Source organism: Platichthys flesus, chromosome 12 (genome assembly GCF_949316205.1).
Source record: "Platichthys flesus chromosome 12, fPlaFle2.1, whole genome shotgun sequence".
Taxonomy (NCBI): domain Eukaryota; kingdom Metazoa; phylum Chordata; class Actinopteri; order Pleuronectiformes; family Pleuronectidae; genus Platichthys; species Platichthys flesus.
In genome coordinates this window covers 14,432,421-14,448,353 of record NC_084956.1, presented here as the reverse complement: position 1 = coordinate 14,448,353, position 15,933 = coordinate 14,432,421, and the positions used below count along the sequence as shown (strand labels likewise).

The window sequence follows — 15,933 nt, the reverse complement described above, 5'->3', positions numbered from 1 at the left end:
ATTGCTTTTCAACGGGATATTTAAGAACTATGAGCAGTAGCATCACTAGGAACCACGTGTTTTGTAAATAAGAATTTAGCATTAAGTAAGATCTTCAACGATAATTTAATTATCTCATTTATATTCAATTTCAGCTGTGCAGAAAATAAAAGCTTCCGGTAAAGCATTTATTTTGGAAGTACCGGAAACGTGGCAAAGTAACGATAATAACAGCAGTTCCGGTGTGCGGGTCTGGCTTTCAGATTAATAGAAGTAGATTGCTTTTATTATTTGTTTTTGATTTTCAAAATACACTAATTCCTTAACTATATAAATCACTAGATAAACGCTATGGTTCCATTCTATGAAATATACATTTTTAATCAGTCTGCATTTGATTTTTGCAGACGACGTTTTTAATCTGAAAGACTCCTACCGGAAGTGTCACTGTTGTTACTATCGGGGCTGGAGAGTCAGCTGACCATAAAATAGAGTCAGGTCGTGAAATGGATTTAAATGTCAGAGTTAGTCTTCACGAAAAGACACAAGCAACAGACAGGTCCCCCCCAACACACAGGTACGTTTATACTTGACTTGTTTAACTCCAGCAGCTCGGTCACGTGGGCTGGTTCCTCAAAGCCTAAGTTAGCTTAGCTTCTAATATTTGGAAAAGGGAGTTTGAACTTTTCTCTAAACGGGAAACCTCCACATGTCTCGCCTGAGGATCATAACAACGCGGACTGCGGCAGAATCAACGCTGACGTGGTGTGAATCGAGTCGGTGAGAGCAGCTGTCTGCGGGGATGAGGATCAGACTTCCTCGATCCAAACCGTCCCTGTGTCGTGAGATTGTTTGCACATCGCGTAGCTACTTGTCCTTCCACTGGGTTTCTGGCTGACCATCATGTGCACACTGGTTCCTCATCGGTGACGCACGCGAGGCGGTTGGGGTGCCAGATCAGCGTTTTTGTTGTCATGTCAGTCAAACTTCCACCGCCTTAGATAGTGCAAACTATCGACATCTCATTGTGCAAGAGAGTCTCGAGTTTCTTTTTCTGTCTCGTCTCGTGCCTGCACCGCCCCAGTCCTTAACTTCCAACATGTGAGGGTGAGGAGAGGAGACGATCAAACTGCTGTGACCGCACAAAGTCCGTGTAACGAGTGGAACAAGCGCATGGCTTAATAAAAGGACGTGTGGTTGCATTTAACTTCCAGGAACAAGCTGGTGTATGAGAAGGGACAGTCTGTGACCTGTGAGGGAGCAGCGGGTTCACGTCCACTGCTGCCAGATACTAATGATGAGCAGTGTTGGCACAGTGATGTCACATTCCTCATCAGCTCCATCACCATGGAGATGATGCCACTGTTTTGATCCTGTATCTGTCCGATCACTATTCAAACAGCAGTGTGTCATGTTCTCGGTTTTGTGCTGAGCATGCAAGTCTTGCATTGTCGTAGACACGTTCGGGAAAAAGACTTGTCTGTATCCCCAGGGGCTTATTATCATCCTTGCGTTGTAGCGTCGCAGGATCTGAACATCTGGACTGATCTCTACCAGCTACGGTTTGGAAGTATTTCCAGACGATGGCTTCAGAACAACCACTGTCTGCTCTGGACAAGCACAAGTAAACGTAAGTAAAATCCAAACAATGTGTCAGTGCAATAGTAGCGCTGAGCGAAATAAGAAAATGATGTTAATTATCATGAGAGATGCCACATGCTCATTACTTTGACTGATTCTTGCTCCTGGTGGAAGGTTGTGGTTTTAAACTATTGTCTATGAGCAGAGAATGAAAACTGCTTGATAAACAGCTACGTTTTTTTATGAATCTGAGGTCGATCATTTAAGTGTTGTACATCCTCACTGTGCATACACAATACATAACATAATGTATTGATATATGTTTGACCTTTGTTATATTGTTATTGATAACAATATATTAACCTTGTTTTACTGTACAGCCATATGCAGGTTTTGTAATGTTGCAGTGATTTTCTTACTTCATTTTGTGTGTTTTTTATTCTCTCTCCCAGGTCTCTGTTTAACACCTCCTGTCTTGCCTCCTGTTCTTCTCACTACCTCAAAAGTCCCTGTTCTCTCTCCTCTTTACTTTCCGAGTCTCCTGTATCCTCCTATCTGTAAAAATGGACGCCCCAGAGCCGGTGCAGCCCAGTCTCAACTCCTCCTATGTTCCAACTGCTCTCGGCAACCACAACACATCTGAGGACGAGGACAACGAGGACCAGAGTCCCTCTGCCTCCCTCCTGCCCAAACCTTCGTCAGTGCCTCTGGCCGTGCGCTACAGTCCGGAGGACTCCTATTGTCTTGTGTACATAATCTTCTTTCTGATGGGTATCGGCTCCCTGCTGCCCTGGAACTTCTTCATAACAGCCAAACACTACTGGCTCTACAAACTGAGTAACAACACTAATCCCAGCAGCAGCGAGGATCAACGTTCACATCTCAGTGTGAGTGGACGGGACGTCAAGCTAAACACAAATTGGTTTTATTGTTCAAGTGTGAACACAGGAATCATGTGACAGATGTGAGGACTCTGTGTCCTTTCACATTTGTCATCCATTCCAACACAATCACACTGTTAGAAATGCCAGAGGCTTATCCAAGGGGAATAAGTTAAAGTCAGAAATGGTCAAAGAAAAGTATCCTCCCTCTGAATGTTATTAGTTAGGATAGTAAACACAGAAGAGGTAACTCTTAATTTGCCTTGATCCAATGTGGGTTCATGCAACAGTTTCTCCTCTCAAAGTGAACTTACATGTCATGGCCGCTACAACAATATGTGTCACAGAAAGAAAACAGCTGCAGGAAGTAAGTGATTGATTTAAATGTCTTCACAGTTAATTACCACGGTTTATTATGTGGCTTCTGTTTCGCTTCATCTGTAAAATACAGCTACTGCCACTTCCTGATGGGATGCAGAGATAATTTATTGATAACATTAACATTAGCACTATGTTATTATAGTTGAGTAAACATCAGCCAAAATACTTTTAGTCAAGATTGGCTTCTCTGTAAAAAAAACAAAACAATACAATGTTTGGATAAAAAAAACAGCCTTTATATGAGTGAAACTGCGAATATGAGAACAACATTTTTTTTCTCCTTCTCCTCTTTTCCCCCTCCTTTGTTTGAGATGATATTTGAATGTATGTGTGTGGGCTGTTGTGTTCAAGTAGTGTGTTCAAGAAACTCTTCTGTTCACAGGACTACTTTGAAAGTTATCTGGTCATTGCCTCCACAGTTCCTTCTGTGCTGTCCCTGGTACTCAACTACATCCTAGTTAACAGGTTGACACACACACACACACCCACACACACTCTCACAGCTCCCTTGTTGAGTCTTGCTGAGTTCACCATGACAGATAGTATTGGGTACATTTCGCATAGTTTCACTGTTATTATTCCTTCTGTGTTTCTTTACATTCTGTCTGGAGTTATATTAGTCTGTTCTTGTTTGAGATCATTTGAGGGGTTGATAACGTGATGTTTCATCAAATCTCTGCAGCAGAGTACATTAACATTATTTGTGTAGATAATCAAATCTCACCTTTGTGCTGAGTCAATATAGTTCATATCTTATCTTTCACAAAACCTCTCATCTTGATATGAATTTCTGCCTAATCCCTGAACATCTGTGGTTTTTCTGTGCTGGTAGGTTGTCTTCGAATGTCCGGATCCTGGCGTCTCTCTTCGTGATCCTGGTGGTGTTTGTGGTGACCACGGTGCTGGTGAAGGTGGACGTGTCAGACAGCAGGGTGGAGTTCTTTGTCGGGACTCTAGTCAGCGTGGCTGTCGTCAGTGGGGCCTCCAACCTCTTCTCTGGCAGCGTGTTTGGCATCAGTGGACATTTCCCCATGAGGATCTCTCAGGCTCTTATATCAGGTACTGTCCTCATTCAGGTCGGGAATATCTCTTGATTGCTGAGTTTTTGTTGTAAAAATTTGCTGATATAATGGTCTGCCTCCTCAGAAATTGATTCAACTGGGTATACACAGGATCAACACTGATCCCAATAAAATGTATAATGACGTTTTCTTAAATGGGTCAAATCTTTTTTTCGTAGATGTGCACAGTCATTCCTGCTGACGAAAACCAACACACAGACACGGTGTCATCATACATTCTCTGTAAAGTCAGACTAGATAAAAACAACATTTTTGGTCTTCGTCAACGCAAATGTCCGGTTGATGCGCGTCCAGAGCTGTGAAGTGAGATCTATACAAGTGGTCACATCAAAGTTGTGGTTGATCTTGTTAGTCATGATAATACTGTGCCAAGCCTCTGCCGGAGGCGGTTCTTACTTCTAGATCAGTTGGTGCCACTCTGGAACCAGTTTTAATGGCTGAGAGGGAGTTCTTTGGCTGTGGAAACACAAAGAACTGATTCCAGACAGGCCACTGGCTCTGAACTGGCCCTGGGACTGCCTTTGTGGAAAAGGGGGATAAATATTTAGTTTTTGGAACCTTGTTTTCAACATTTGCATATTTATGCATATTTATTGTGGAAAAAACTTCTCTAATGCCTCAAACTTTAGGTTGAGTGTCTTCCATATTTGTATTAAGCAAATTAGACTTATTTTTCAATCAATTAATAGTTTTAAATTGATTCAAAGCAGCACTATACAACTTTTACCTTCAAATTGCAGCAGACATGCACTGAACTCTGCAGATTCTCCGCAGTTTCTCAAGAGGACGTGCATGTGTGTTCATCTCCCATATTCACAGAGGAACCTTTTTAAAATATCAAGAATTATGAACAGAGTTTGATGTATTTGTTACAGCCGGGGAGTTGTTTCAGTTCAGTGAGTGAGACAATGCAGGCGGAGCTCCACTCAACACATTGATAGGCTTTGTTTAATCTCTACATGAAAACCAATGAATCGCTTCAACATGGAACCCAACAGAATAAATCGCCCTGTGTGGCTGTTGCTCGGTAAATCTTGCATAGTGTTGCTTTAACATAGAGGTAATTATGGCAGGTATTTCTAAGTTATGTTCTTAAACAACTGCACAATAAGCTGATTCTTATTATTTTGTTCTCAGGCCAGGCTATGGGCGGCACGCTGAGTGCAGTAGCATCAGTAATGGACCTGGCGCTCACGAAGGACGTGACAGACAGCGCTCTGGCCTATTTCCTGACAGCTGACTTCTTCATTCTGCTCTGTATCATCACATATCTGCTGCTGCCAAAACTGGCATATTCAAGGTCAGAAGCAGACAAGGATATTGTTGGTCCCATTTAGATAGTACTACCTACCACACCTGTCTAAGTTACTTCCATCATAATGAATATCATAGATTCTAGATGGTTACCTCTGCCAAGGAGATTATGTTTTGTCGCAATCATTTTTATGTGTGTGTGTTTGTACACAGAAAAGCTTTCCACAAAACTTGGTTTGAATTATGTAGTAGGGGTCAAGAAAGAGCCAATGTGTAATTTTGCATACTACCACTAGATGGTGCCAAAGGTTAGAAAAGTTTAAATCCCAAACACAACTACGATTAAGAGCAGTAGCAGTTTTTTTTCCTAATGTATTAAATATAATGAAATTTAACTCTTTTTAAGTTTGACCTGCCCCTTGAGTCAGAGTAATAAAGATCTTATAATTAAACTGTCAGACGACTAGTTCAATACATCTTGTTCACGTGCAGCTATATTATAAAATAATGATTCAGTACATTAAGAGCAGATAAAATTCAGAAAGACATCTCACTCTTCAAAAGTTATTGGCACATTTATGCTGCATCCTTCTTCTTTCCCCTAGACACTACATGCTGGCAGCAACATGCACCAGCGCAGGAGGGATGACAGAAGATGGAAGTGACGGCACAGTGAGCAGAGTCTCAACCCCCCCACTGCGTCCCATCCTGAGGAAGACGTGGGTGCTGGGCTTCAGTGTCTTCTGCGTCTTCTGCATCTCTATAACGGTGTTCCCTGCAGTATCCTCAGGGATCCAGTCTGTCAACAAGGACAGCGGCAGCCCCTGGACAACCACTTACTTTGTGCCCCTCACCAGCTTCCTCCTGTACAATCTAGCAGACTTCTGTGGCAGGCAAGCCACCGCCTGGCTGCAGGTCCCAGGCCCCACCAGCCGAGTCCTGCCGGTGCTGGTGCTGTGTCGCACCATCATGGTCCCACTTCTCATATTCTGTAACTACCAGCCAAGGGACAACATTCACACAGTTCTATTCAGACATGATGCTTTTCCTGTGCTGTTTAATTGCATGTTAGGCCTCTCCAATGGCTACTTAGGCACTCTACCAATGATCTATGGCCCAAAGGTGGTCCCTCGGGAGCTGGCAGAAGCCACAGGAGTGGTCATGTCCTTCTTCCTCACTCTGGGACTGGCGGTTGGATCTGCATTCTCCGTGCTCATCGTGCACTCCATCTGATCAGGCTGTGAGGCAATAGCCCTGTCATGTGCAGCGGTATAAAGGTGCTGGACGGATGAGGTAGATGGCCCAGTGCTGATGAAACACCAGGGCTTCAAAGCAAAGCACACCAGTACAGCCTGGTGTGTTATGAGGAAAAACTGACATGCTTCTCATTGTCCCTCTTGTCTAAAAAAGCCTTAACTCCTTCATACCTCACATTAAAAGTACTGAGTTTACACTGATGTGGCTCATTATGAACCAGAGGGGCCAAGCATATATCTATACATGTCTGAATGAGGAAATGGCTCCAAAAGAGAGAGTTGCAATCTATGCAGTCCATAAGGGACAATTCATTAAACAGTTTGTCATTTCATATTGGAAATGCATGTTGTACAGATATTTCAAGGTGATATAGATTTTGTGAAAGGGGTGTTCAACTTAAATTAACAAACATGCCAGTGGTAAGTAAACACCACATCTTTCTGAGGGACAGAGGTGGGAAAATGTGTCCAAGTGTGCTCAATGAACCGGATGTTGATTTGTCTTTAACTGAACTGAACTTGATCACACATGATAAACTGAACATTTCCAATACCTTGTGGATTGACTTTGTCATGTATTATAAACCAACAAAATTCCAACAACTTGTGGATTTCAGTTATTTTAATTGACTAAGTTACAAGTGTATTTTGTACCTTGGGCTAAAAGTAGCACCTAAACTGGTGCTTTTATTACAAACGATACGTCATTCTCCTGTAGTGAAAGGGAGGAAATCAAATGACCCCCGGAGTTAACCTAGACGACAATTGTCTGTAATCTTTAGAAAAAGTCAGCCGTTACATTTGCAGTTTATGGAGCCCCTTGTTAGTATCACTGATCAAAAGTTCAGTGGAGGTGTTCGTCACCTGACTGAGGAAATAATTAAGCAGATTGATTCATTTTAACAATACAAGACCTATTCAGTTTACAGTAAAGGAAAAGAGACTGAAGTGTATTGGGATCCTTTTAATTGTTAAAAATGTACAGATTTAATGGACAGTTTGCTCAGGATTTCAAGCAGACAAATCAAATTTGAGATGCTTTTTGCACGTTAGAAGCGCAGTGATATGCAAACAGTAGGAAGAATGCAAACAATGGGAGGAACAATCTCAGTCGAATCACCTCCTTAAAAAAAAGTTTTTGTCTGCAAATAGAAATTTATTTCAAAGATCAGACTTCCTACTAAAAGTTATGCCAGTCATTAACACACTGAGCCATCTTTCCATGAGGGGTTTCACCAGGGAAAAGGATAAGAAAACAGCTAGGGGGGGGGGTCTGAAGACCCAGCAGGACAGCTGATGCGTCGCCAACAACTTTAATTTGTGTTCTCACACACAGACACACACAAAGACACAACTCTCAACAAGCAATGTAGGGAAATATAACAACCAAATGTGCTCAAAGGCTTGAGCTGCAGGCCACTATAGACAAATCACTCCCTCCCCATCCCAAAAACTAATTTCAGTCCCTTTCCTCCATGACATCATTGAAAATATCAAAAGTTTAAACAGAAGTAATTTAAGTCTATTAAAAAAGAAACAAATTTAAAAACAGGGAAGCAGCACTGCCATATTATTTCTCTTTTATTCCCTACAGGTGAGTTTTTGCTGGTCTTCCTCTATACCCACACATGACGTTTGCAGTGAGCCACAGCCTGAAAGACAGAAACAAGAGGTTGGCACGTGCTTATTAAAAAGAAAAAATTGTTTATTAATAGTTTACATGAAAGAAATTAAATTACAATCTTTCATATCTTCAAAGCAGACGTCAAAGAGTACCAGACTGGAGGCATATTTTGGTTTCCAAATACAACTTAAATTACTCACATTGCACCGTGAAGCTGTCTCCATGTTTTTGCACCAGAATCCAGGTCCCCAGCTGCACTGCTCTGTTCCCAACAGCCTGCGCACAGCTTCAGGACAGGCTCCCAATTTCTGTTAGACACACACTATATTAAACTGGGCTGCAGGGACGTAGTGTAAGGTGAATATCCAATTAACTGTCTATTCCCAATAATGTAAAGATAAAAGAAACAAGTTATAATAGTAAGGAACAACTTAATTCTTTGAAAATCTCCTGGATTAGGAGGAATAAAATGTCTTGGTAAAACCAAAAACAGTCAGACTCTTCACAATGAAGATTACACAAACACTTGATATTTTTGTCATGAATATATATATATATATTTACCATGCAAACAAAGTCTGGGTCGAGCATCTGGAGCAGCAGCTGGACAAGCATTGGCTCGTACTGTACAATCATCTGATCACACTGTAGACACACACACACACACACAGGGGTTAATACAAGTCTGTCACCTGAGGATGGGTAATCGTTTCAATCTAAGAAGGTGCCACTTTTTACCTCAGTCTGGAAAGAGTCAGGCAGGAAGCTGCACACTTTCCTCACAGCCTCCTTTATCTGTTCCTCTGTAGCATTCTTCTCCAGAATCCCGTCAATGTAATTAATGGCCATCTTGCACACCTCGCAGTAGCCACCAGCCTTGAAGAGAGTCTGGTCGAGTGCGGCTGGAAAGAATTCAAACAGAAATCAGTGATGTACTGAAGTGTTGTAAAAACCCTTGGGTTAAATAGATAGATCCCACTCTACTAATTCGTACACACTGAACCTTTAAAGAGTGAAGACTTACGGACATATGCACGGTTGGCCTCATTGCAGAGAGCCAGCACTGTGCAGATAGTTTTGGGGTCAGCCTGCTGCACCAGCAGCTCAATGATGGCCTGGCCGTAGGTCTCGATCAGGTCCTTACACTGGGCAGTCAGAGTGTGGGGCAGGTATGTGCACACCTTCTCCACAGCGTGAATCACCTCCTCCTGAGACAAACACAGATGAGTCAGCCTGATGCTAGAGCAGTGTCTGAACAGCAGTTGCTGTAGTTATGGTAATGTATGCATTTTGTTTCACGTGTCGCACCTCGGTTTTCTCATCCTTCAAAGTTTCCTCCAGCTGCCTCATCACAAACTCACAGATGGTGCATGTTGGGGATTCGCTGACACGCACCATGGACTGGAACACACAGAGGCAATGTGTCATACGAGTGTGAAATACTGAGCTACAAATGGTACATTTTTGTCTTCCATCAATAAATGCTGATAGGTCAGCCCACCATGACTTACAGACTTAGCAGACTCCAGCTTGGTGGCAGGGACCATCTTGAGAGCAGGTAGAGTCTTGGCCGCGGACAGAGTCTTGGCAGCCTGAAGCTTCAGCATGGGAATAACCTTCTTCAGAGCAGCAGTACAGAAGCCAACATGGACACAGATGTCCTTGGGTTGCTGAGGACAGAACCAGAAACGTTAGGATCCGCGGCAAAAGGTCCATTGACAAAACTGGCAACACTGCATGCCATTACCATCAACCATGTGCTTCTAGTCTGCATAGCATACCACAGCATTACCACCCATGCAAACATATGTTTTAACATATATATTTACCCCCCTCCCCCCAAAAAAAGACAGTTCAAGCAGTTTCTTTTAACTGTACAAAACATAGCGTTAAACACATCCCTACAGGAAAAAAATGTTTTCTTTTGCTGCTCAGAACTTAGTATTTTAAAAAAAATGAAAAAAAGATTAGACATTTAAAACATGCCGTTTGTTATAGGCCCTTCAGTGAATCTCTAATTTGACCGATTGATCTTTTAAGTCAAAAGATCCAAGCATACTCTTAACATGAGTGTTGTGTACCGTGAGGGGATGTTAATGAGGCCCTTTGCTGCAGTGTGTTGCGACCAGCACTTGGTTATCAAGTCATTAGCCAAACAAACAGTGTTTAGGTATTGTCTAGTGGTCTCACTCATAATTAGAACATAGTGGCACATGCGTCTCTACTGTGCGAGGTGGGTATCTTTAGTGGAGTGGACAGCACAAAAACAAGGAGCTAGTGGTTAAGAGGCTACAGGCTGAACACAAAAGGAGACCTACCTGTTCCTGGGGAGCAGCACACAAAACCCAGAGCGGGATGGAAAAAAAAGAGCATGACAACATGAATGGAGGGGAGGAAAGAAAAGAAGAAACGCATGAAAAAAGATAAGAATTAAAAAAAAAAATGTGGGTAAGGAATCCAAAAGATATGAATAGATTCAGTGAGCAAGCCAAGGGGTGGTGGATATGAGCTCAGCACCACCAACAATTACAACTTATCAATCATTAGCTTTGATGGACGGTTTAATAAGCTCATTATTCAATGTGTGAATATAACGGTCATTCAGGTTAAAAACAATTTAGTAAAATTGTGTTTCACATCATGAATCGGGAAAGTTAGAAGACTCACCATGGACATGAGCTGCTCAACAACAAGGGTGCCATACCTCGAGACATACTGCTTGCACTGCAATGAGGAAAACAGTTAATATGAAATTAAAACAGTTAATATAAAATAGACAGTAATTTATTTTCCTATTTGTGAGTCTTACCATTTCAGACAAGCCTGGCCCCAGCTTGTCACACTGGTTCTCAATATTCTCAATGAGAGAGTCTGTAAATGAGGAGTTGGCCTTAGCTTCGGCTTGAGCATCAGTGAGGAACTTAATGCAGTCTTGGCACACCTCATCGCCTTTCTACAAGAAACACAAGAATCAGAGCAAATTAATACAGAGTTAAACATAATGGCCCTGTGGATGAAGAGGAAAGTTATTTCATTACCTCTTTTGGAGACTCCTGTTTGACGACCTCCTGCTTGGGACTCTCCTGAGGATAGAGGAGCCCGGGCACATTGAGGAGGAAAGGAGTCAGTGGCTGGGCAAGGTCGACCTGAGGGATGTCATTGGACATAAGCTGCTGCTGCTGGGCCTCAACCTTGGCCAGAGCTGCCTGCTGAGAGTTACACAGCCCCATGGCACCACACACTACACTGGGATCCTCCTAAAGACAGAAATCATTATGTCAAATTCAATAACTGGTACATTTTAATAGGGATGGGTATCGTTTGGTTTTTTATCCGATGCCGGTCGCGGCGCACCGCCATGGAGGAAATGCGCCCGGCAGGGGCCAGCCAGCGCCAGGAGAGGTCTGGCGAGGAGATCTTCCCACACCTGCATGGAAGCCCTTACGCACGCGTAACGCGGGCAGCGCGGAGACAAGAGTTTGACCACCGGCAGCTGCGCCCGACTCAGGAGGGGGCCCGACGGGAGGCGCCCCTTCCCGTGAAGGAAGGAGTGGAAGTGTGAGGAGGCGGGAGGAAACGAAGACCTCAGTCTTCAATTGGCTCAGGCACCGAAATCGGCGTTGCATTTCATTCCCGGTAGGTACCGGTTGTATTGGAACCGGTTCTCGGTACCCAACATTTTAAATGACATTTTATAGGGAAGCACTATCTAGAACAAATTGTTCCTTGTTTGATCCCATCGTGGTTAGAGCAGGTGAGAGTTGAGACAAAGAAGCCTACACTAAATGGTCTCCCAGTCATGGGGTTTATACAATGACTCGTCTGTTCCTATTTAGACTTTGGATTCACTTCCCCATCAATAGCCCTCATTTAGCCCGCTGCACTTTTTCCTTTTTCAGACTCCAAGGGGCAGATGGACCTTTTTAAGAGTCTTAGATGAAGATGAACAATAAACTGACAAACCAAACATGAATAAGACCTCGGGTTAAACTTGGTTGTAGCTCATTTGTATGTGCTGGATCTCGTTCTAAATTCAAACCCTGACTAACAGGTACTGGCAAAAATAAAAGGCTAATTTGGCATGGCCTTTAACTAATTTACTATTATTTCAGCTAATTATTACGATCAAGGACGCTCAACCAGTGAATTCATACTTTTAAAAAAGGGGGGGAAGACAGCCTCTGACTTGTTAATAGGTTGACGGTGCTCACCAGTTCCCCAGTAATGATTCCCATGATGATGGGATAATAATCATCCACCATCTCCTTGCACTCAGCCGTCAAAGCTTTATCAGGGATGAGCTGGCAAGCCTTCTCCAGGTACCCAAGGACCTCACTCTGCAATCACAGATACAACCAGACATTAGTCATTCAAATGAGTTTATATATCTAGGTATAGTCAAATAAAATCATCTCCTAATCACAATGATTTTTGTTCGTTAAATCTTACCTCAGTGGCATTGTCCTTCAGTAGCTGCTCCACCACCATCAACACCTCTTTACACAACTCACATGGCACAGTTTTCTGAAAATAGAGGCATGTGTAAAATAAATGTGTTTCTCTCACGTTTCTAAGTGTACAGTACACAAATATAAAATACATGAAACTGTGAGAAAGGAGAGCATGTGTGTTCTGTGATACATTTCAATACAGAAAAAAAATATAAGAGTACATTTAGAATTTCTAGAATAGACATAATGATGGCGCTTGTCACGTTCTCAGTCTCACCATCTGAGGCTGGTTCCACACGTTCTGCTGGCAGTGAGTTACAGCTCCACACAGAGACGCCGTCTTTACATTCTGACACCAGTAGGGGGGGCCACGAGCACACTGCTCAGTGCCCAGCAGAGGTGTTGCTGCAGCTGCAAAATGGACACACAAAAGGGTTACTGATTTAACACACTTTTACCAAATTGAATCAAAAGGCAGGACCCATGGTAAAGCTATATTCAAGGATACCTTGTTATTGTTAAGAATATTTACATTATATCTGATACTAATACTAGATATCATCTAATTTTGTCTAGTTTTACCTAATGCATTCAATTACCTCCTTATGGAGGTCCTGCAGTTTGTGCTTTCATCCAATAATAAATCACTTTAAATAGAAATTAAATTAACAAGTCACCTAGACTGCAGATTATCAGAAATGTGGTTGTTAAACATTGAGATTTCCACCTATTTGCATAGTGGTGATCACATGAGGAAACTCAAGACTCAAAAGTTTCGCAACGCTACTGGAGGAAGGGTGTTTTAATCATTTTGACTGTGTGGCATGCTTAGTATTAAAAAAATAATAGAAAGACAAAAGGGTTTCAGGACAGTTTGTTCATGAACACAATAGGGGTTGCTTTTATATTTATTATGAACTCAGAGCTGTGTCGGATCCAAGTTATGTTTATTAACTAGTTGCAATAGGCATAGAGGAGCCCAAATGTACAGAAACTGACATAACTTGGGATAAATATGATTTCTAGTCATTTCTTTCCAGTTCGGGAATTCTTCAGACAATTAAAATGAACAAGTGCACATGTCAGCCATCTATTAAATTAATATTGACAGATTCACCCCTTTCCCATGACAGTTTATTCCAGCGTCCATAAGCCAATTGAAAATAGTTAAGACCTGTTGTTGTGCTCCGAGAGGATAAAACTCCTTCAAGCATTGTGGATAAAGAGCTTGCTTAACTGTTTTATAACTGCCATCAAGGAAAAACACTAAATCCTATGAGTTCAAATTGCTGTATGAAGACTCATTAGTATGTGCCTTGAAGTCAAGCTTAATTTCTCACCAACCACCAAAAACCAGATATAACCAGTTCTCATAAAGCAGAACAAGAAGAGAGACCATGAGATAAATGTAGTGTTTAATTTGCATCAGAGTTCCACAAATGAGAAAGAAGTGGAACCACAAAAACTACATTTTACTGAAGTGAAAAGGTGAAGTGAAAGCAACTTCTACTCTGCAGCCCTGTTTCCTCAATCCCTTTATGAGTGACTAACCTTCGGCGATAACATCTTAGAGGTGTCACAACAAAGCACAATGATAAACTCTCTGAGCCCTGTGAAACCCCTCCCTCTCTCAGCACCACAGTACAGGCAGGGCACTCCCTCCCACCCTCCGACTGGAGTCACATGAGCAGTCAAACAAAATCACAAGCTGTTCCGGGAGAGACAGACTGTACCAATGAGGACATTCCTGGATACTACAAGTTCAGCACTGTAGTCAACCATTTACAGTCAACAGGGAAGTACATATCAGGGAACAAACTGCTGTAGGATGTGGCATAAATTGGCCTTTTTTTTACTCTAACTTTCTTTGACCCCGGCCCTGAAACAGAGATCATAAATTTACTGTAAGTGAATCAACTTAATCTGACACGATGTAGAGCAAAAAGCTGTGCAGATAAGACTCACTTTACATTGTTCAAAAACAACATGTGACGGCAAAACCACTTAAGATAAGTAGAGGGCATACACAACAGTCTTTGATCAATAAGTTTAAGTCCTAACGCTTAGGACAGGGAATCTTTAAGAGTGTCTGCAGCAAGCAGGAGCAAAGAATGTGGAAGAGCAAATCATTATAAGATGATGAGGACTAAATACACAAAGTCCTGATGTGACTTGAAGGAACTGATAACACCGGTGGGCTTCAAGAAACAAAGCTTGACGAGCAAACTAAATATATTGATCCTTAAATGTCCCCAAGCCAAGCCAGCAACATGCCATATGGAAATAGCCTGATTGCATTACTCCATGTGTTTATTTCTCTCCGACTCTGATTTGGCTGAATAGGAAAGATAAGAGGGTGAGGCTGTGAGTGACTAAAGTGCACCTAAAACAAATTCAGGTTTAATAAGAGAAAGGGTACAAAACTGAAAACACTGACCTTTCAGTGAAAAGCTAAACTCAAGGTTGATGCCTGATCGGGGTTACCTAACTTCTTTGTAACCAAACGAAACCAAGGTCTCATTCAGCACAAAGCAAGCTGCATTTATCAGCCCCAAGTGATTTTGTTAAAGAAAAGTATGTTATTTTATACCGACTTAAAATATCATCAAAACGAGCCCTAACGTGCATGTTAGCTAATGGCTTTGTGTACATGTCCCTTCATGTCCTGACCCAGTTCTAGTGTTCGAGCGGTGTTTAGCTAACCCACTGCTGCTAGCTGTCAGGCTAACGCTTCAATAACAACGTTGGCCGAGTCTGTTTCTAACAAAGACGCGTATAAACAGATAAGACAAAAATCCAAGATTCACTGAACAGTCTCAATAAACAAATTCAGCACCGATTCTGTACACAATTGTTTTAAAGAGGACAAAACGCCCGACTTGTGTGGATAAAAACATGCGCAGTACAAGTCAGAGTTAGCAGTTGGAGTTAGCATTAGCTGCTCCGCTTCATTCGTTTCCGCGTTCTGGTGTTGACGAAACGCACTTTAGTTACACAACCTCTGAGTCTTTGTTAGGAGCTGACAGCTGTCGCACAATATTCACAATAACACCGTTCACCTCGCCGTTGCTCGGACATTACCTGTGCACACGAAGAGCAGCGTTAGAAGCAGCATGACTGCGCTGTTTTCAGGTGTTTCTGTTCCTCCGCTGAGTGGAGATGACTGGGGGAGTGGAGATCACTGCAATGCAGGCGGCGGAGCTGCGTGTTGCCTTTATGGTCGACTCACAGTCAGCTGACTACTCAACCACACATGTGACTGTGTGATCTCATCTGTCGCCGTCAAACACCCCGAGACTCTTTCCAAACTTAAATAGGTGTTTTTAAAACTCAGCTGCATCGCATTATCCAACCTGGATTCAGGAGGTTTGACTCAGATGTACAATGGACTCGTATGTTTGGAAAGAAAACCGTGGGTTCATTAATCCACAGCTTCGTGTTTCT

The 15,933-nt window shown here is 42.4% G+C and overlaps 2 protein-coding genes across 2 annotated transcripts; one reads left to right on the top strand and one right to left on the bottom strand.

Annotated features, from left to right (window-relative positions):
• The first annotated feature begins 451 nt into the window (after window positions 1–451).
• slc29a3 (solute carrier family 29 member 3) lies at window positions 452–7,017 on the top strand. Its single transcript, XM_062400484.1, has 7 exons — window positions 452–556; window positions 1,499–1,609; window positions 2,013–2,447; window positions 3,205–3,287; window positions 3,655–3,881; window positions 5,042–5,204; window positions 5,764–7,017. Exons 3-7 carry the CDS (start codon window positions 2,124–2,126, stop codon window positions 6,389–6,391), a joined length of 1,425 nt encoding a protein of 474 aa, XP_062256468.1. The 5' UTR covers window positions 452–556; window positions 1,499–1,609; window positions 2,013–2,123; the 3' UTR covers window positions 6,392–7,017.
• Window positions 7,018–7,363: 346 nt separating this feature from the next.
• psap (prosaposin) lies at window positions 7,364–15,729 on the bottom strand. Its single transcript, XM_062400483.1, has 14 exons — window positions 15,571–15,729; window positions 12,767–12,900; window positions 12,488–12,562; window positions 12,250–12,375; window positions 11,077–11,295; window positions 10,848–10,991; window positions 10,706–10,762; window positions 9,550–9,708; window positions 9,347–9,439; window positions 9,063–9,246; window positions 8,777–8,940; window positions 8,603–8,683; window positions 8,239–8,346; window positions 7,364–8,066 (listed from the first exon to the last, which is right to left on the bottom strand). Exons 1-14 carry the CDS (start codon window positions 15,602–15,604, stop codon window positions 8,031–8,033), a joined length of 1,614 nt encoding a protein of 537 aa, XP_062256467.1. The 5' UTR covers window positions 15,605–15,729; the 3' UTR covers window positions 7,364–8,030.
• Window positions 15,730–15,933: the final 204 nt, after the last annotated feature.